At 34.7% G+C, this 13,904-nt stretch overlaps 3 protein-coding genes across 10 annotated transcripts in view; 1 reads left to right on the plus strand and 2 right to left on the minus strand.

Moving 5' to 3' along the window:
* LOC124216025 (ABC transporter G family member 20) overlaps positions 1 to 3,715 on the plus strand; it is a 36,915-nt gene extending 33,200 nt beyond the window's left edge. For all 6 annotated transcript variants that reach the window (XM_046620055.2, XM_046620052.2, XM_046620054.2 and 3 more), the window contains exons 12-15: positions 369 to 457; positions 1,140 to 1,316; positions 1,547 to 1,633; positions 2,174 to 3,715. In XM_046620055.2, the coding sequence (XP_046476011.1) occupies positions 369 to 457; positions 1,140 to 1,316; positions 1,547 to 1,633; positions 2,174 to 2,391 (571 nt within the window). In that variant the 3' untranslated portion in view covers positions 2,392 to 3,715. The remainder of the gene's footprint in view (positions 1 to 368; positions 458 to 1,139; positions 1,317 to 1,546; positions 1,634 to 2,173) is intronic.
* A 2,198-nt stretch (positions 3,716 to 5,913) lies between these two features.
* On the minus strand, positions 5,914 to 13,534 carry LOC124216029 (nicotinamide mononucleotide adenylyltransferase). Of its 3 annotated transcripts, XM_046620074.2 has the most exons (6): positions 13,208 to 13,534; positions 12,303 to 12,718; positions 12,038 to 12,139; positions 11,780 to 11,943; positions 10,209 to 10,587; positions 5,943 to 6,110 (listed from the first exon to the last, which is right to left on the minus strand). In XM_046620074.2, exons 1-6 carry the CDS (start codon positions 13,281 to 13,283, stop codon positions 6,081 to 6,083), a joined length of 1,167 nt encoding a protein of 388 aa, XP_046476030.1. In that variant the 5' UTR covers positions 13,284 to 13,534; the 3' UTR covers positions 5,943 to 6,080. The 3 variants fall into 3 exon arrangements, with proteins under 3 accessions (XP_068991656.1, XP_046476030.1, XP_068991655.1); XM_069135555.1 differs by lacking the exon at positions 10,209 to 10,587 and having other exon boundaries at positions 5,914 to 6,110; positions 13,208 to 13,527; XM_069135554.1 differs by lacking the exon at positions 5,943 to 6,110 and having other exon boundaries at positions 10,570 to 10,642; positions 13,208 to 13,528.
* On the minus strand, positions 6,491 to 10,201 carry LOC138190897 (uncharacterized). The gene has a single exon (XM_069135553.1). The coding sequence runs from the start codon at positions 9,819 to 9,821 to the stop codon at positions 8,193 to 8,195; it is 1,629 nt and encodes a 542-aa protein (XP_068991654.1). The 5' UTR covers positions 9,822 to 10,201; the 3' UTR covers positions 6,491 to 8,192.
* Positions 13,535 to 13,904: the final 370 nt, after the last annotated feature.

The raw sequence follows: 13,904 nt of genomic DNA on the forward strand, positions 1-13,904 counted from the left end.
AATATCACACATTGGACACGATGCGGTGTAATTACAAACGGTTTTAGCAATCGTTTATTTTCGCAATTTCTTTTTTTATTACATCACGCCAGCAAGCGAACGAATCCGTCGCTTTGATTTTGAAACTGACAAAATTGATGAGAAAAAAAAATTGCAAAATTTATTGCTATGTATTTTCGATTACGAAACGATTTTTGCACAAGCTTAGGTTTTTTTTTTTTTGTAATGATACATATATTGCAACGGTGACGAAAGAATTTTTTTAAATCTCTTCGATATGCTTATAAGAGAACGAAAATCATCGCTAAACGAAAAAATAATTGGCAAAGATTATTGAATTATCTTATAGGATTATAATTACGTTTCAGGGTGATATTCTTTTTGGCAACATCGTTGACTTCCGCCATCATAATTTCGGATCGTGTTGAAGGCGTGTGGGATAGAACATTGGTAGCAGGTAATATAATTATTTTTATCTTTTAGACTGGCATGTTCAATTTTAATCACAACTTTCCGCAATACTTTCATGATTTGTCCGACGACTCCGAATATAATGCTGAAACATTGAACGGCGACTATAAGAGAGTCTGAAAGTGTATAAACAAAAATAATGACAACATACCTATGAATAAACATGAAAATAATTCAATTCTGCAGATCGTTAATTTTATTATCAATCGATATCCACTTGCGAAAAAATCTATTACAAGCGATTAGCTTAAAGCGTATGTGTATGAGCTATAATTTAACGATCACAAAGTGTGTTTAATAAGAGCAATTATTGTTCCTTTCTTGCGTCATAGAAAAAAAAAGAAGTTCGAAACACAGTCAAGAATACGTCTGCATATAAAAATGAAAAAAATAAGATGTAAAGATATCTTCTAGTCGATTAGGGATGCGAAAAGACGCAGACAATGAAATTATACCATCTTGACACAAATTATACGCTTGGTCGTTATTTTACTGTTTTTCTTGTCTGTACTGGATAGATTTTCGTAGTATATCATTTATTACCATACACTCGCCTTTTTTCATCCAGAGTATAAAACGAGTGATTAATTTTCTGTCGTAAAAGTAAAAATCTATTTCGCTGTACTTTATATGATCGGTTTTTTTTTTCCCCCTCTTTTTTCGCGCAGGCGTTACCGTACAGCAAATTCTCGCAGCTCACATCATGGTGCAATTCGCCCTGACTTGCATTCAAGTAACATTGGTTCTATGTGTTGCAATTCTGGGATTCAATTTACCATGCCGAGGACCTTTACTGGCTGTAATTACATTGGTCTTGATGATAGGATTCTGCGGCATGTGTTACGGTAAGGATAAAAAAAAGCCATAAGGAATACAAAATCGGTGTCTCCGCTTCTCATTCTTGGACTCTTGTATTAATTAAACTTATGCATCCTTATTCGTTATATACTAAAGAAATATTTGTCATGTACGTTTAAATTCTCGATAAATCTAATCACCCCTCGTTATAAATCGTTTAACAAACGAATAATCAATGGTTTTATTGAAATTGTATTATATAAAATTTTCCACGCAGGTTTCTTCATCTCGGTGATAGTATCGACTCATACGGTAGCAAATTACGTATCTACTGGTAGTTTTTACCCCCTAATTTTACTGTCTGGTAAGTTTTTGTTGCTCTATTTTGTGTCTTTATACTGCTACATACGAATCGACCGTCAAACCTAGATTATCTCTATAATAACTTGTATTAGGAATTTGTATTATACGATGATTATGACTGTATTAAAGTCATACAGAAATTGTTATACTACAATAATGCTATATTATATATATATACTCCTATATATATTTGATCGAAAATTGTGATCGTCAATTTGGATCAACCGTGACGTACGTCGTACCGAATGAGTTTTTAATTGTTCTTCGGGTTCAATATGATAAAAAATGTAATTTATAATACATTATAGTATATTTCAATGTCTTGAACACAACCTTTTTCCTTCGAGAAATTCTGAAATGTGGTTAATACAATTACACTGAGTAAATTCGAATTCCATACGTACTCGTAGTTTGTAAAAAAAAAAAAAAAAAAATCACAGAGAGAATGAAAAACAATCATCAGAATTTCAGCGATAATTTGCGGCATATCCTCGTTGTTACTTTCACGTTTTTTCACCCATTAATTTCAGTATTTTTGCAGGATGTATCTGGCCGATGGAGGGTATGCCGGTATTTTTGCAATGGGTAAGCCGTACGTTGCCAACAACGTTACCATCGCTCTCGATGCGAGCAATACTTGAGAAAGGTTACTCGATAGACGAGTCCGAGGTTTATGTAGGATTTTTGATAATAGGCTTATGGACCGTGGCTCTGATGATTATGTGCATACTTGCCCTTAGATCAAAAACAGCGGGATAACGGTTTCGGAAACTCGTTCGGATCGTACGCTATGAAATATACATATATATATATAAACATATATATATATATATATAATGGAAATGCGTACATATATCTGCACTGCTTAGCTCAATCTCGATTCGTCGCAATATAATTGTGGCTGCGGGTGATATCACGGAGGTTTTGCCCTTCGTAACTCCCATTGCAGTATTCGATTGGTGTATTGTTTTTTTTTTTTTTTTTTAACAAATATAATATAATATTTACCTCTCTCTCTCTCTAGACGTGGCTAGTTATGAATAATCTTCATTAGGCGTTCCGTTGGTTATGCGATTATGAAAAAGAAATAGGAGAGGTAAAAATACTAGGTAAAGTTTTCAACGAGACAGAATTAGAAGTGAATTTTTGTTGATTTTGTACGCAATGTTTTTTATAGTATTTTACGAAACAAGAGTCAAGACAAGGGAAATAAATATAGATATATAAGGTACATATATATACTTGTTATACACATATATGTGGGAGGTAGTCGCACGTATGAAAAATTTATCGCTAAAGTATCAATTTATTTTTATCTGTATATGCAGCATATGTATGTGTAATATTGTAACCTATCCTCTAAAACTGTGTCAAAAATACCGATACAAATTATAAACCACCTGATGCGACTTTGAACTACATGTATATGCGTATATATACTTAATGTATACATTAAGGTGATCCTTATATGGGGTCAAAATAAAATTCCTTGAGTTTCTCAGATTTTTTTTTTTACTCCCCTGTTTCAGCGGGAAGTTTCATGACATTCAAGAATATGCTCATTCATTACATTTTGTACTGAATTTTATTTTAAAGTTAAGCGTGAGTAAAAAAAAATCTTTTTGTCAATTGGATATAATCTGGGGAAAAAAAAATTTGAAACAAAACACCAGCATTCATTTAGTCTGCACTGTAATGGAATCACCCACATGTCAACACTACATAATATCACAGTTAATGACATGCAAATATCGAGGTTATTTTTTTATTTAATCTGATCATTTGTCATCTTGGAATAAAACGAATTAATATAGCACACATTTCTCATGGAATATCCTATTTATGATTTTTTATTTTTCACTGAAAAGAAGATGAATCTCGATCCGATATAAGGACCACTCCAGTATACATACATACATACGTATAACCTGTGTTGACATATACACGTTTAACTACGTCAAATAAATTATACGTAACTATGCATAAGAGTAACGTACGCGTGAAGAAAGAACAACGCTCAATTATCGTAAATTGAACAAAAAAAAAAAAAAAAAAACAACCAAAAAAAAAAAGGAAATAGAAATAGTACTTAATAATTTCATGAATAGTGATAATAACAACGAGGCAACTTAGAATAGAGAAGAAAAGCTGAAAAGCGTGAAATCTTAAAGAACATTTTTGAATTTATAACAAATGTTTCTAAAAAAATTTCAAAAAATTTGAAAAAAGCAGTTGCAGAAAATTCTACACCATGTATAATTATATAATGATGGTAACCGATAATCAGGGTGGCGACAGACCGGGAAAACCGGGAAAACCAGGAAAAGTCAGGAAATAATCATGGACCACAGAGAAAAATATACCTTTTTTTTTATAAATCCTTTTCAAACTTCAGCTATGCTTCGTAAATTCAGTTAAGCTAATTTGCGAACACGGTATTGTTCAATTTTTAATTACTTGTGTGAAACGATACAATACTATGTGTGTGTTAGATTCAAATTTATATATTCGAGGAGCATAATTTTTGAAGTTTTTGGTTACAAAAGCTTCCCAACATTACCCAAGTTTCGTGGGAACAACTCAAGGAATTCTGAATTTTTCGACGGCAAAAGTAAGGAAATTTTATTTGAGCAAAATTGTCGCCACCCTGAATATGCGCGATAAATGAAAAAAGAATTACGTTTTACAATGTCTAATATACAAAATTTCCTGCACATAAAACTTTTGTAATATCGAATGTTTTATACATATTGTAAATAAATTATTTATAAATAATGATAATTGCCGGGTTTTTATTTTAATTTTTATGCGTTATAAAGTCAATGATTGTAAATATACGCAGTTTTTTCTTTTTTTCCGAACAATTTTATTTTCCAATCATGATATACGTAGGTATATGTAATAATTATACAATCATACAATTGCAGCCTTTTGGACGCTCTTATTTTTCACTTACGTAGGATTAATATATATGTTATGTATATTTGACAAACATATATAGTATACATTTTTTCTATGGAAATTACAATAATGTTTCAATTATGTTCCAGAAAGGTCGCGTGAAAGAATTCATTTCAATTTTGATTTCATCAATTTTGGTTGAATTCCTAATTTGTGCAGTTGAATATTACCTGCGATAACGATCGTTAAACTAACACTTGGAACAATTTCGAATAGAATTATCGTAAACACGCCTTATAATTCATTAATCGATCATCAGTTTCCATATATCTTTCAAAATACTTCCTCTTTCGGTTCGTTTCGATCACATATAATGAAAAAAAAAAAATATATATATATATATATATATATATCGTATCGTCTTTTTTTCGCGTAAATGTTCACCGATCATCATTTTCGATTGCATTCGGTAGGAAATATCGAAATAATAAATTTTAACGATAGTAAAAAATATACTATAAATTCTCGAGCTTAACTGCTCTAAAATTCTCATCCTTATCACGTGCAGCAAATGTATAATGTATATAAGATTCGAAATATATATCTATGTATTATAGGTATTATAAAGTACTGAAAGTATAATATCTACTAACTTGCGAAGTCCTGCAGCGCAGTGTCATTCTATGTTTAAAAAAAGTGAAATATAACAATACCTAATAATTGATTGTTTGCTTGATGAACAAAAAATAATCAACACGACTAAAAGCAGTATTTCTACACATACATATATCTAATTGTATATATCGCTAACCTGTGAAATAATTAATCGGGTTAACTTTTTATCCGAATGCAAGAAAAATATACATGTAATTAATAATAATTACAGGGAATTCGTTATTAATATCCCTTTTATAAAGCAAACAAGTATCACAGAAGGGAAATCATATTAAACGACACAAGCACCGATAATTAAGAATTCTATTGTAACATTCAAAGGGGAGATTGAAAATATTGTCAGGTAAAAATTAGATTTTTTTTTTCCGTTTCAACCCTAGTTTTCAGTCCACTTCTTACAATTTGAATAACTTAATGCGAAGCAGCGACTGAATTGTAATTCGTTACAATTCACCAAGTAAATTAATACATCCACAGCCTTGTGTAAATATAAATAATACATATGTATACATATAATGCTACGTAGATAATAATATTTAATTAATCTTTGTTATATTTCCGTGAGCTGCTGGATCATTTAATATTGTCCTGCAATAAGTTAAAATTCTTTCCAATATCAAACGTGTTTACTATCATTGGATCATTTATAACCGGCTTAATGCCTGCATGATCTTTTTCGTTATCTCTGTCATTATGGTTGAATGCACAATCTTTGTTTACAGGACGTTTGTTATTGGCTTCGGTATTATCGTTATTATTGTTATTGTTATTGTTATTATTATTATTATTATTCGTATAATTGTTAATGGTAAGACAAGGGCCGCATCGGATGGGTATGGAGCGAGCAGCGACAAGATGGTCAACTAGTTGTCTTACAGAAGGCATGCAGGTTTTGCCGTTCCCTGGAAAACACATTTAACATGCCGCGTCAGATCCAGACTACACACAAACTTCTTCTTTGCAAAACTACATACATACACGCACACGCACACGGATCATGTGTTTAATGCATATAAATATATACATATTGTACAATCAAACACTGAAACGAATCATTGTTTACTTTACTCAATTCCGTATTTTTATTCAAACTGACAGAAATGTGTTGAGAGGAAACTATTATAAAACAGTCATGAAAATAATAATATACATAGACGTGGATATATTTGCATCGAAGAAGTTGTGTAGGCTTGAAATTATAGGTAAACATGATTTATTCAATTGGAAAAACAAAAAAAAAAAAAAACAAAAATAATAATAAAAAAATAAAAAAAAACAAGGACAAATAGAAAACAGGAAAGTTTTTATTACGATCAACATTTATATATAAAAGGGAGTAGAAAAAGCAAGTATATGTGTAATAGGTAGAGTAGTAATTGTTGACATTCTATTAGAATGTTAGCAACTATGAAGCGTATAACTATGTATATATGTGTATTTGAGCAATTATTTATTTAATTTGCAACCACTTGTGAATTTTGCTCTCATTTTTTGCCAGTGTAATTATTAATCATAGTAGTTCGAATCATCACACGAATGGTTGCAAGCTATAAATATAACTGGTAATACTGTACAGGTAACGTGTAATATTAACTTGCATAGGAAGAACTGATGAATATTATTTGGCTTCGAGTCTCCACAATGCTGCTGTACTAAAAGCATTCGATATCTAGATAGATATTATACCTATGCCTATGACAAAATGTCGAAGCAATTTTTTGGAGTAATGGGGAAAAAAGAACAAAATAAATGATTCTGGAACAAAAAATTTTCAAACAAAAACACATACCATGCACTATATGACGATTCGATACATACATGTATATGAGTATACAATGTCCATATAACGTGTATTGTATGTTTATCGTACCATTTAAGCACTATAATACTCATTCAATTCAACATTCAATTTAATATATACATATAGGTATAAACGTATAACGTTATACGTTAACGTTGAAAATTTTTGTTCTTCGTTTAAATATTTTACTCCATCCTGGGAGTTTACTTTTAATATCAAGATCTTGTGTAGTATATAATATAATGTATTTACGGTCAATCGGCGTAACAAATATTCTATATAATTGAATATCCGCGATTTATGTAACAAAATCAATTTTTATATCTATATTTCAGGTATTTATAATATAATATATTTAAATAGGATTGTCTTTTAACCACAGGATTGTAATAATCGAGATTTCCAAACGTCGTAAAAACGTCAGGTTAAATTCTATAATGAAATCCGTTAAACTTGTGAGACAAAAACAAAATATACAACGAATCTCAACGATCATAGATTCAAGCAACGCCGCGTTGATCATGAATTCGTAACAACTAACTAGCAGTGACAAGCTACACAGATTCCTCTCGACTTTTCTCGATAAACAAAAATATATGGAAAAACATATGATTTACTATTTTTTGCACAATCAGAAGAACGAAATAAATTGTCGCGCGCTTTAACTACTCAGTAATTGTCTCTGCAGCGATTCAACCACATACCTGTATATGCAGAGAAACACTAATAATTCTTTAAACCTTTTTACAAACAACTATACGGACATCGATGAGGGCCATTAAAGTGAACGTAGCTTAAATGTATGTCAAATTAATGACGGGAACGATAGTTATGCCTGTTACCATACAACACAACATTGTAATTGTACATGTACTTAATTCACATACATGCATGAGACAGAAACATTAATTTTGAAACAATGAAGGTGTATCAAAGGTGTGTTAGGGCGTGAAGTGAGAGACGATTCTCTTTCGCTAAGTTTCGTATCGTTTTTTGTTTTTTTTTTTATCTTTTTACTTTTTTACTTTTTTATCGTATAAATTTCTACGCTGAATTATTCTGGATTTCTTTTTCTTATCTTGTTGTCTCTTGAATCTCGACGACGTAGATTTTCTTTCGATTTTTTGTTTCAATCGGTTTTTCGTGAAAATAAAAATGTACGGTTTCGTCGGAAAACTATCAACTACAGGGCTGTTTCCTTCTCGCTAATTATTTTAATTCCGTGTTTAGTCAGTATCATTTTCACCATGTCGCTGTCCCTTATCTTAATGTTGGCACGTAAATTGGCGCTGTCGGGTGTGAGATCGTTCTCTGACAGTGTGAAATTTTCGTTGGAAGAATTGATAAAATTCTCCGTAAGCGAGTCGATATCGTTGACGGACTTTTGGAGCTTTTTCAGTTTAGCGGATCGCTCGATAGTTCGATTCGACTGTATGTTGTCAGCCGACGCGATGAGCTTGTTACCTTTGAACCGCTGAAATCCCCTTTCCGGAAGTTTTATGATCTGTTTCGAGTGCTGCAAGTTATCGACCGAGGAATACCGCCGTTTGTCCTGAAAGAACTTGCAGCTCGAATCGCTTATCACGAATGATCCTTTCCTGACGATTCGCTTCCCGACATCGCGCCTCGAACCGATGGGCAAGTAATACTTTGGCAGCGATAATTTGGCAGAGTAAATATTAACGTTCTCGTTCGACGATCCTATCGCCTCCGCCTCCGCCTCCTTCTCCTCCTCCTCCTTCTCCTCCTCGATCCCGTTCCCCGATTCTTCGCAATTGTCGTTAACGCTGTTCTTCGTTAGCTGTAATAAACTCAACCTAGACGAGTCTCTCACCAGACTCTTGACGCTATTGTCCAAACCGCAGTTCTCGATTTCAAAATCATCGTTGTCCACCTCCTCATTCCTACGATTCATTTCCTCGTCGAAATCATCCCCGCTTTCGTCCGGCCGAATCTCCCTCCTCGTTTCCTCCTCAAATTCCTCGATCGCTCCACTTTCTTCCACGAGCGTCAACTCGGAGTCGGCGTAGGGCATTATCAGATCGCCTTCGAAGTCGGCGTTGATGTCGCTGCAGATTTCGCACAAGTCGCACTTGTCGCCGATACCCTGGACCGATTTTGGATCGATAATATCGTTCGAGTCGAGGTTGCAAGTGCTGCATATGTCGCACTCTGTGGAATCGTCGTCCACTGAGCACGTGCTGCGGTTCGACTGTACGGTGTAAAAGGTCTCCTGGTTCAAACTGACCTCGGCAGCCGCATAGCAGCACTCGGTGCAGAAATTCGCCGTCGTCATGAGCTGCGACGTGCTGTCAGATTTCGGCTTAAGAGTGTCGCTGTAAGAGATCTCGAAGCTCTTGTACGACACGGACTTTGAACTGTCGCTGCACTTTATCGACTCGTAGCTTTTCGACTTCTTTGAACCGGTCTCGAGGCCCATTTTCGAGCTCCTCTCCTGCGGGAGGGTGAATTTCACGGAATCCAAACTCCCCTGGACTCCGAATTGTGACTGAAGCGCCCGTTCGAAAAGCTTGACGCTCTTGTCGTCGGCGGTGAAATTCAGGTCCGTCTGCGAGGCAGAATTTACGCTGTCGATCTCATCGCACTGCGTGCAGCAGTCCTCCTTAGTTTTCGACGCTTTTATCTCCCCCGGCAAAACCGGCAAGGATTTCTCCTTTCGTACGACGCTCTTTTCTACCCTGTCTTTACACCTCTTCGGACTCTTGCGCGAGTTCACCAAAGACTTAAGGTACTTTCCGTCTATTTCCAACGTCTCTTTGTTCACCGCGCATTCGCCGTTCTCTTCTTCCATAAGAGGCGCTCCTTCTGCTGTCGAATCCCTGCTTTTTGCACCGTCATTCGCGGCTCGTTCGTACCGTTCCTTACCAAAGGTTTTTTCCACCTTGGTTTCAGCAATATCTAGTGTTACATTCAAATTGTCCCGGTTCTTTGCTGCAGCTGCTGCTGTTGCTGTACGTAGGCTGATTTCAGCGTTGTTCAATTTCTTATAACTTAATTCTAAAAAATCATTCTCATCTTCGATAAGTGCATTTAAATTATCCGAGTCGCGATTTGTGTTTACGGATGAATTGTGACCGTTATCTACTACAATGGCGTTATTTGTTAAGCTGATGTTACTGTGATCATTTTTTACAGTTAATAAGGGATTACTTCGGTCGGAGTAGATGCATGAACCTACCTCATCGAGAATATGAGATTCCCCGGTCTCTGTCGCAATGATCTGCTTCGCCTGTCCAGGGTAAACGCTTTTCATACTGTTCAACAGCTTGTTATTACCGTTCTCTGACATAACGCTGATGAACTTGTCGCGTACCGAATCGTTATCATCTTCTGTCTTACCGATTGATAACTTGCAGTTGGTATTATTTGCAAAGTTTGAATTGTTCAAAAAATTCTTCTTCATTATAGAGTCGGGAATATCGATCGATATGATTTCCACGGGACTCGGTGTTTCCATTGTAATATCGCTCGGCGACGGTGTTAAAAACGTATTCTCATACTTTTTATCTATGTGCAAATAATTACTTCCGATATTATTTGGAGATTGTCCCAACTTACTTTTGTGTCCGATGATATTTGGCAGCGTGAAAGAAAACACAATTTTCCTGTAAACTGTTTACCAGGTTATATTAGTTTCTAGTTGGAATAACGATTCTGCCACTAGTCAGAATAAACTTTACATTTTCTGGAGAACGATAATCTTGGGACATATGTTTAGAATAATTTCGATGATGATGAAATTTTAACGATTTCTTCACAAAGCTGATCAAAGGTAAATTCATTTGCAACTGTCATTTTCATTTTTTTTTTCATCTGCTTTGTCAATCATTAATGTAAATGTAATACAACTATGAAATAACGGAAAGAAAAAACCAAGGTTTCGTGTAAAAATATATAGCAACTCTGTGTATTTTTTATTGTGCTTTTTTGCATTGCATATTGCATATCGTGTAAAGTACTATTTTTTTTTTCTTTTTAGAAATAAACAATATATACGTGTATGTGTATAACAAACATAAACGTAAAATTAATTTAAGTGTTAAATTATAATTTCCCTATACATCTTGTAATTACATGTGGAAAAAAAACAGCAACAACACTGGACCATGTATTTGCACATCAAAATCAATTAGAAAAACTGTTTTTGGCAAAAGGCTAAAATAACAGTAAACGTTTTGTTGAGTAACAAGCTAAATCCTTGCTTATATTCTCATTTACTTTTTACAATTAGCTTTTTCGCCTTAAGCATAGATTAATGTAAAAAAATGAGCTAACTGATCCCTTACAACAGATGAACTTCATACACGGAACAAATATAAAAATTCTAAACGTAAAACATTTGAACAAAATAGAAAACAACATAAGTCCCTGGCCATATTTACATATTAACTACAAATGATAATAAAAATCTGTACTAAATTGTCTAAGATCTGCGTAGATCTGATACCGACGTTAACAGATGTCTTGAGAGATTGTCTATACACATATTGCAATCGTCTGACTGGGCAATCAGAAAAACATTAAGTAAAATATACGACCAATTTAGAGATGGCAAAAAATTTAAACTATCAGCCAAACAAAATTGTAATTTCATGATCATAATTTGATAATGAATTTTCTAAGTATTTCGTAGTTCTCGTCCACCCAAAAAGCGAACAGACAGTAGACAAGACAATAGACAAATCTCCACTGTCGACGAATCTATAGTAACGGTAAATTCATTTGAATCCTAATGGCATAAAAACTCACATTGCTGAGGATCGTTTAGCATCGTATATTCCATGTTTGTATATGTAGTCGAGGACCGAATCATGAAGAAGGTACTTGGCGCTTTCTCCGCGTCTTAATGCTCTCCGAATTTTAGTGGAACTAATTTCGTTGGTTATCCATTCGGTGACAATGATGATGTTGTGCTGAATAAAAATTAGAGTGCTAAAATTTGTTAGAATGAGGAAGACCAGTTCTCAGGAATTATAAATAAAACGATATCCATTATGCTCGACTCACCATGTATTTGGTAAGGACATCCGAATCATATATAAACCGATTTGGGTTTGAACCTTCCCTGGTCACAACGACTAGACCATGCTGTCCAACTATGGCATCGATCTGAGGAATAACAACAAAGTGAAAAAATAGTATAGAGTTTGATTGCTTGAGCCATTATCAAACTTGATGAAAAATATGCAGAGAAATCAGAAATATTTTTGTAAACAGTCTCATCTCATGTGATACATCTGTGAAAACATTTTGAGATAACTTCGATGCTTACATCTTCTTCTGCCCATAGACCAGGAGTACCAAAGCTCTCGAGAAGGTCGGCACCGCATAACAATTTCACTTGGATGGGATTCTGCTCTGCATTTGCATCTTTTCTTACATTTGCCGGTATCCAGTCCATGTCCTCGATCTCTGAGTGATGCTTAATATCGTGTGTGTCAAACAGCCAAGAATTCAAGAGGTTCTGATGGTGCTGTATGGTGACCCGTGTTTTTGTCCATCCTTCCCGCTTCGTCTCCCAATCGCTTAGTCTAATCCAATCATTATTGTGCAGTGCCAGCCTCAACATCGCGCATCTGTGAGTTGCACTCGTCAATTCTTTCTTACCATAACCGTCGTGCACTGGCGATATCACACCACCAATTACAATGTGAGATCCCATTTTGTGAAGATGATCGCGAGCAATTTCTGTTTGTAAGAAATGAATATGTGTTGTGTATTTCTTTTTACATCACTTATTAATTATTGTTCCATGTTTTTTCTCCAAGATATTGATATGACAGCTTGGAAGTGGACAGAAAATACTTGGACACAGAATTAGTGAAGCGATATTCTGCAACAGAGTAAATTCTGACAGAGTTGTTGATTTATGGATAGCAAGTCATTCCTGTTTCATTTCTTTGCTGAAGACATTACAAATTGACGTTTACAAAATCATTAAATGTGGATGTTACAATGTTGGGAATTGAAAAAATTTTCAATTGTAAAGATTTTTCACGACTTATAAACAAAGACAAGAATTAGAGGATGAGAAGAGTCGAAGTTTGTTGATTTTGACATGCGTTGAGCGTTTGGATCGGGATTAGGTTCGGGGAAACTATCGATCGCCGATGACAATGATGAGACGGTGAAAATGAAACGTGATGGAAAAAATGTTTTTACTTTACGTCAACTAACCGAACATTCTTAGATGCATATTCGTCGGAGGATTATAACTGCCGCAGGAAAGAAGTATCACCTTAGTCGGCGCCATTTCAAACTCGTTTTACGTAATTATTACAGAGCTACATCAACTGACAACCGTTGGACCGTTACAATTGATCTCTAGACTTTTTGTCGGTGCAATCGAATAACGAATATCCTCGTGAAATTCGTTAATAAATTGCTGATCGCAACACGCCTCTTCGAAAACGTCACACTGCCGTTAGTAGATTCCGGCCATCTTTAATTCTAAGCTTTCTTTGTTTCTTTTTAAAACAGACCTTCACGTTTTGTCCCTGAAAATTGCGCAAAAATTAACCATCATGCTTAACTCCATAGTCAGTGGATAACGATTATGTCACGGAAATTCTGCTTATGGAAGATAGCCAACTAGAAGGACAATGGATAGGAGACCTTAGAGCATAGGAAATAGACGGTACGAGATGACTGATAACTCTGCCGATAAGGTTGGCACTCTTGGAATTTTATTGTTTCAATCACTTGTTCTCTTCTGGGGTACCCTCACTACAAAAAGGTGGGTTCAATAAAAAAAAAAGGAAAAAGAAAGAAGGAAAAAATCGACCGGTTCTCGAAATTTTCTGTCTTTCATTTGCTTTTTCTCAAAAAATACAAAAAAAACTCTCTGTTCTGCAATAAGTTCTCAACTTACTGT

Source organism: Neodiprion pinetum, chromosome 4, assembly GCF_021155775.2.
Source record: "Neodiprion pinetum isolate iyNeoPine1 chromosome 4, iyNeoPine1.2, whole genome shotgun sequence".
NCBI lineage: Eukaryota > Metazoa > Arthropoda > Insecta > Hymenoptera > Diprionidae > Neodiprion > Neodiprion pinetum.

What these genes read in the sequence shown, in the direction of transcription:
- LOC138190897 (XM_069135553.1), bottom strand. Translation starts at nt 9,821, where the DNA reads ATGGAAGAAGAGAACGGCGAATGCGCGGTGAACAAAGAGACGTTGGAA.
- LOC124216029 (XM_046620074.2), bottom strand. Translation starts at nt 13,283, where the DNA reads ATGGCGCCGACTAAGGTGATACTTCTTTCCTGCGGCAGTTATAATCCT. An exon ending in GTCTATGGGCAGAAGAAGAT is followed by an intron (nt 12,140 to 12,302) that starts GTAAGCATCGAA and finishes GTTATTCCTCAG; the next exon opens with ATCGATGCCATAGTTGGACA. An exon ending in ATGTCCTTACCAAATACATG is followed by an intron (nt 11,944 to 12,037) that starts GTGAGTCGAGCA and finishes ATTTTTATTCAG; the next exon opens with CACAACATCATCATTGTCAC.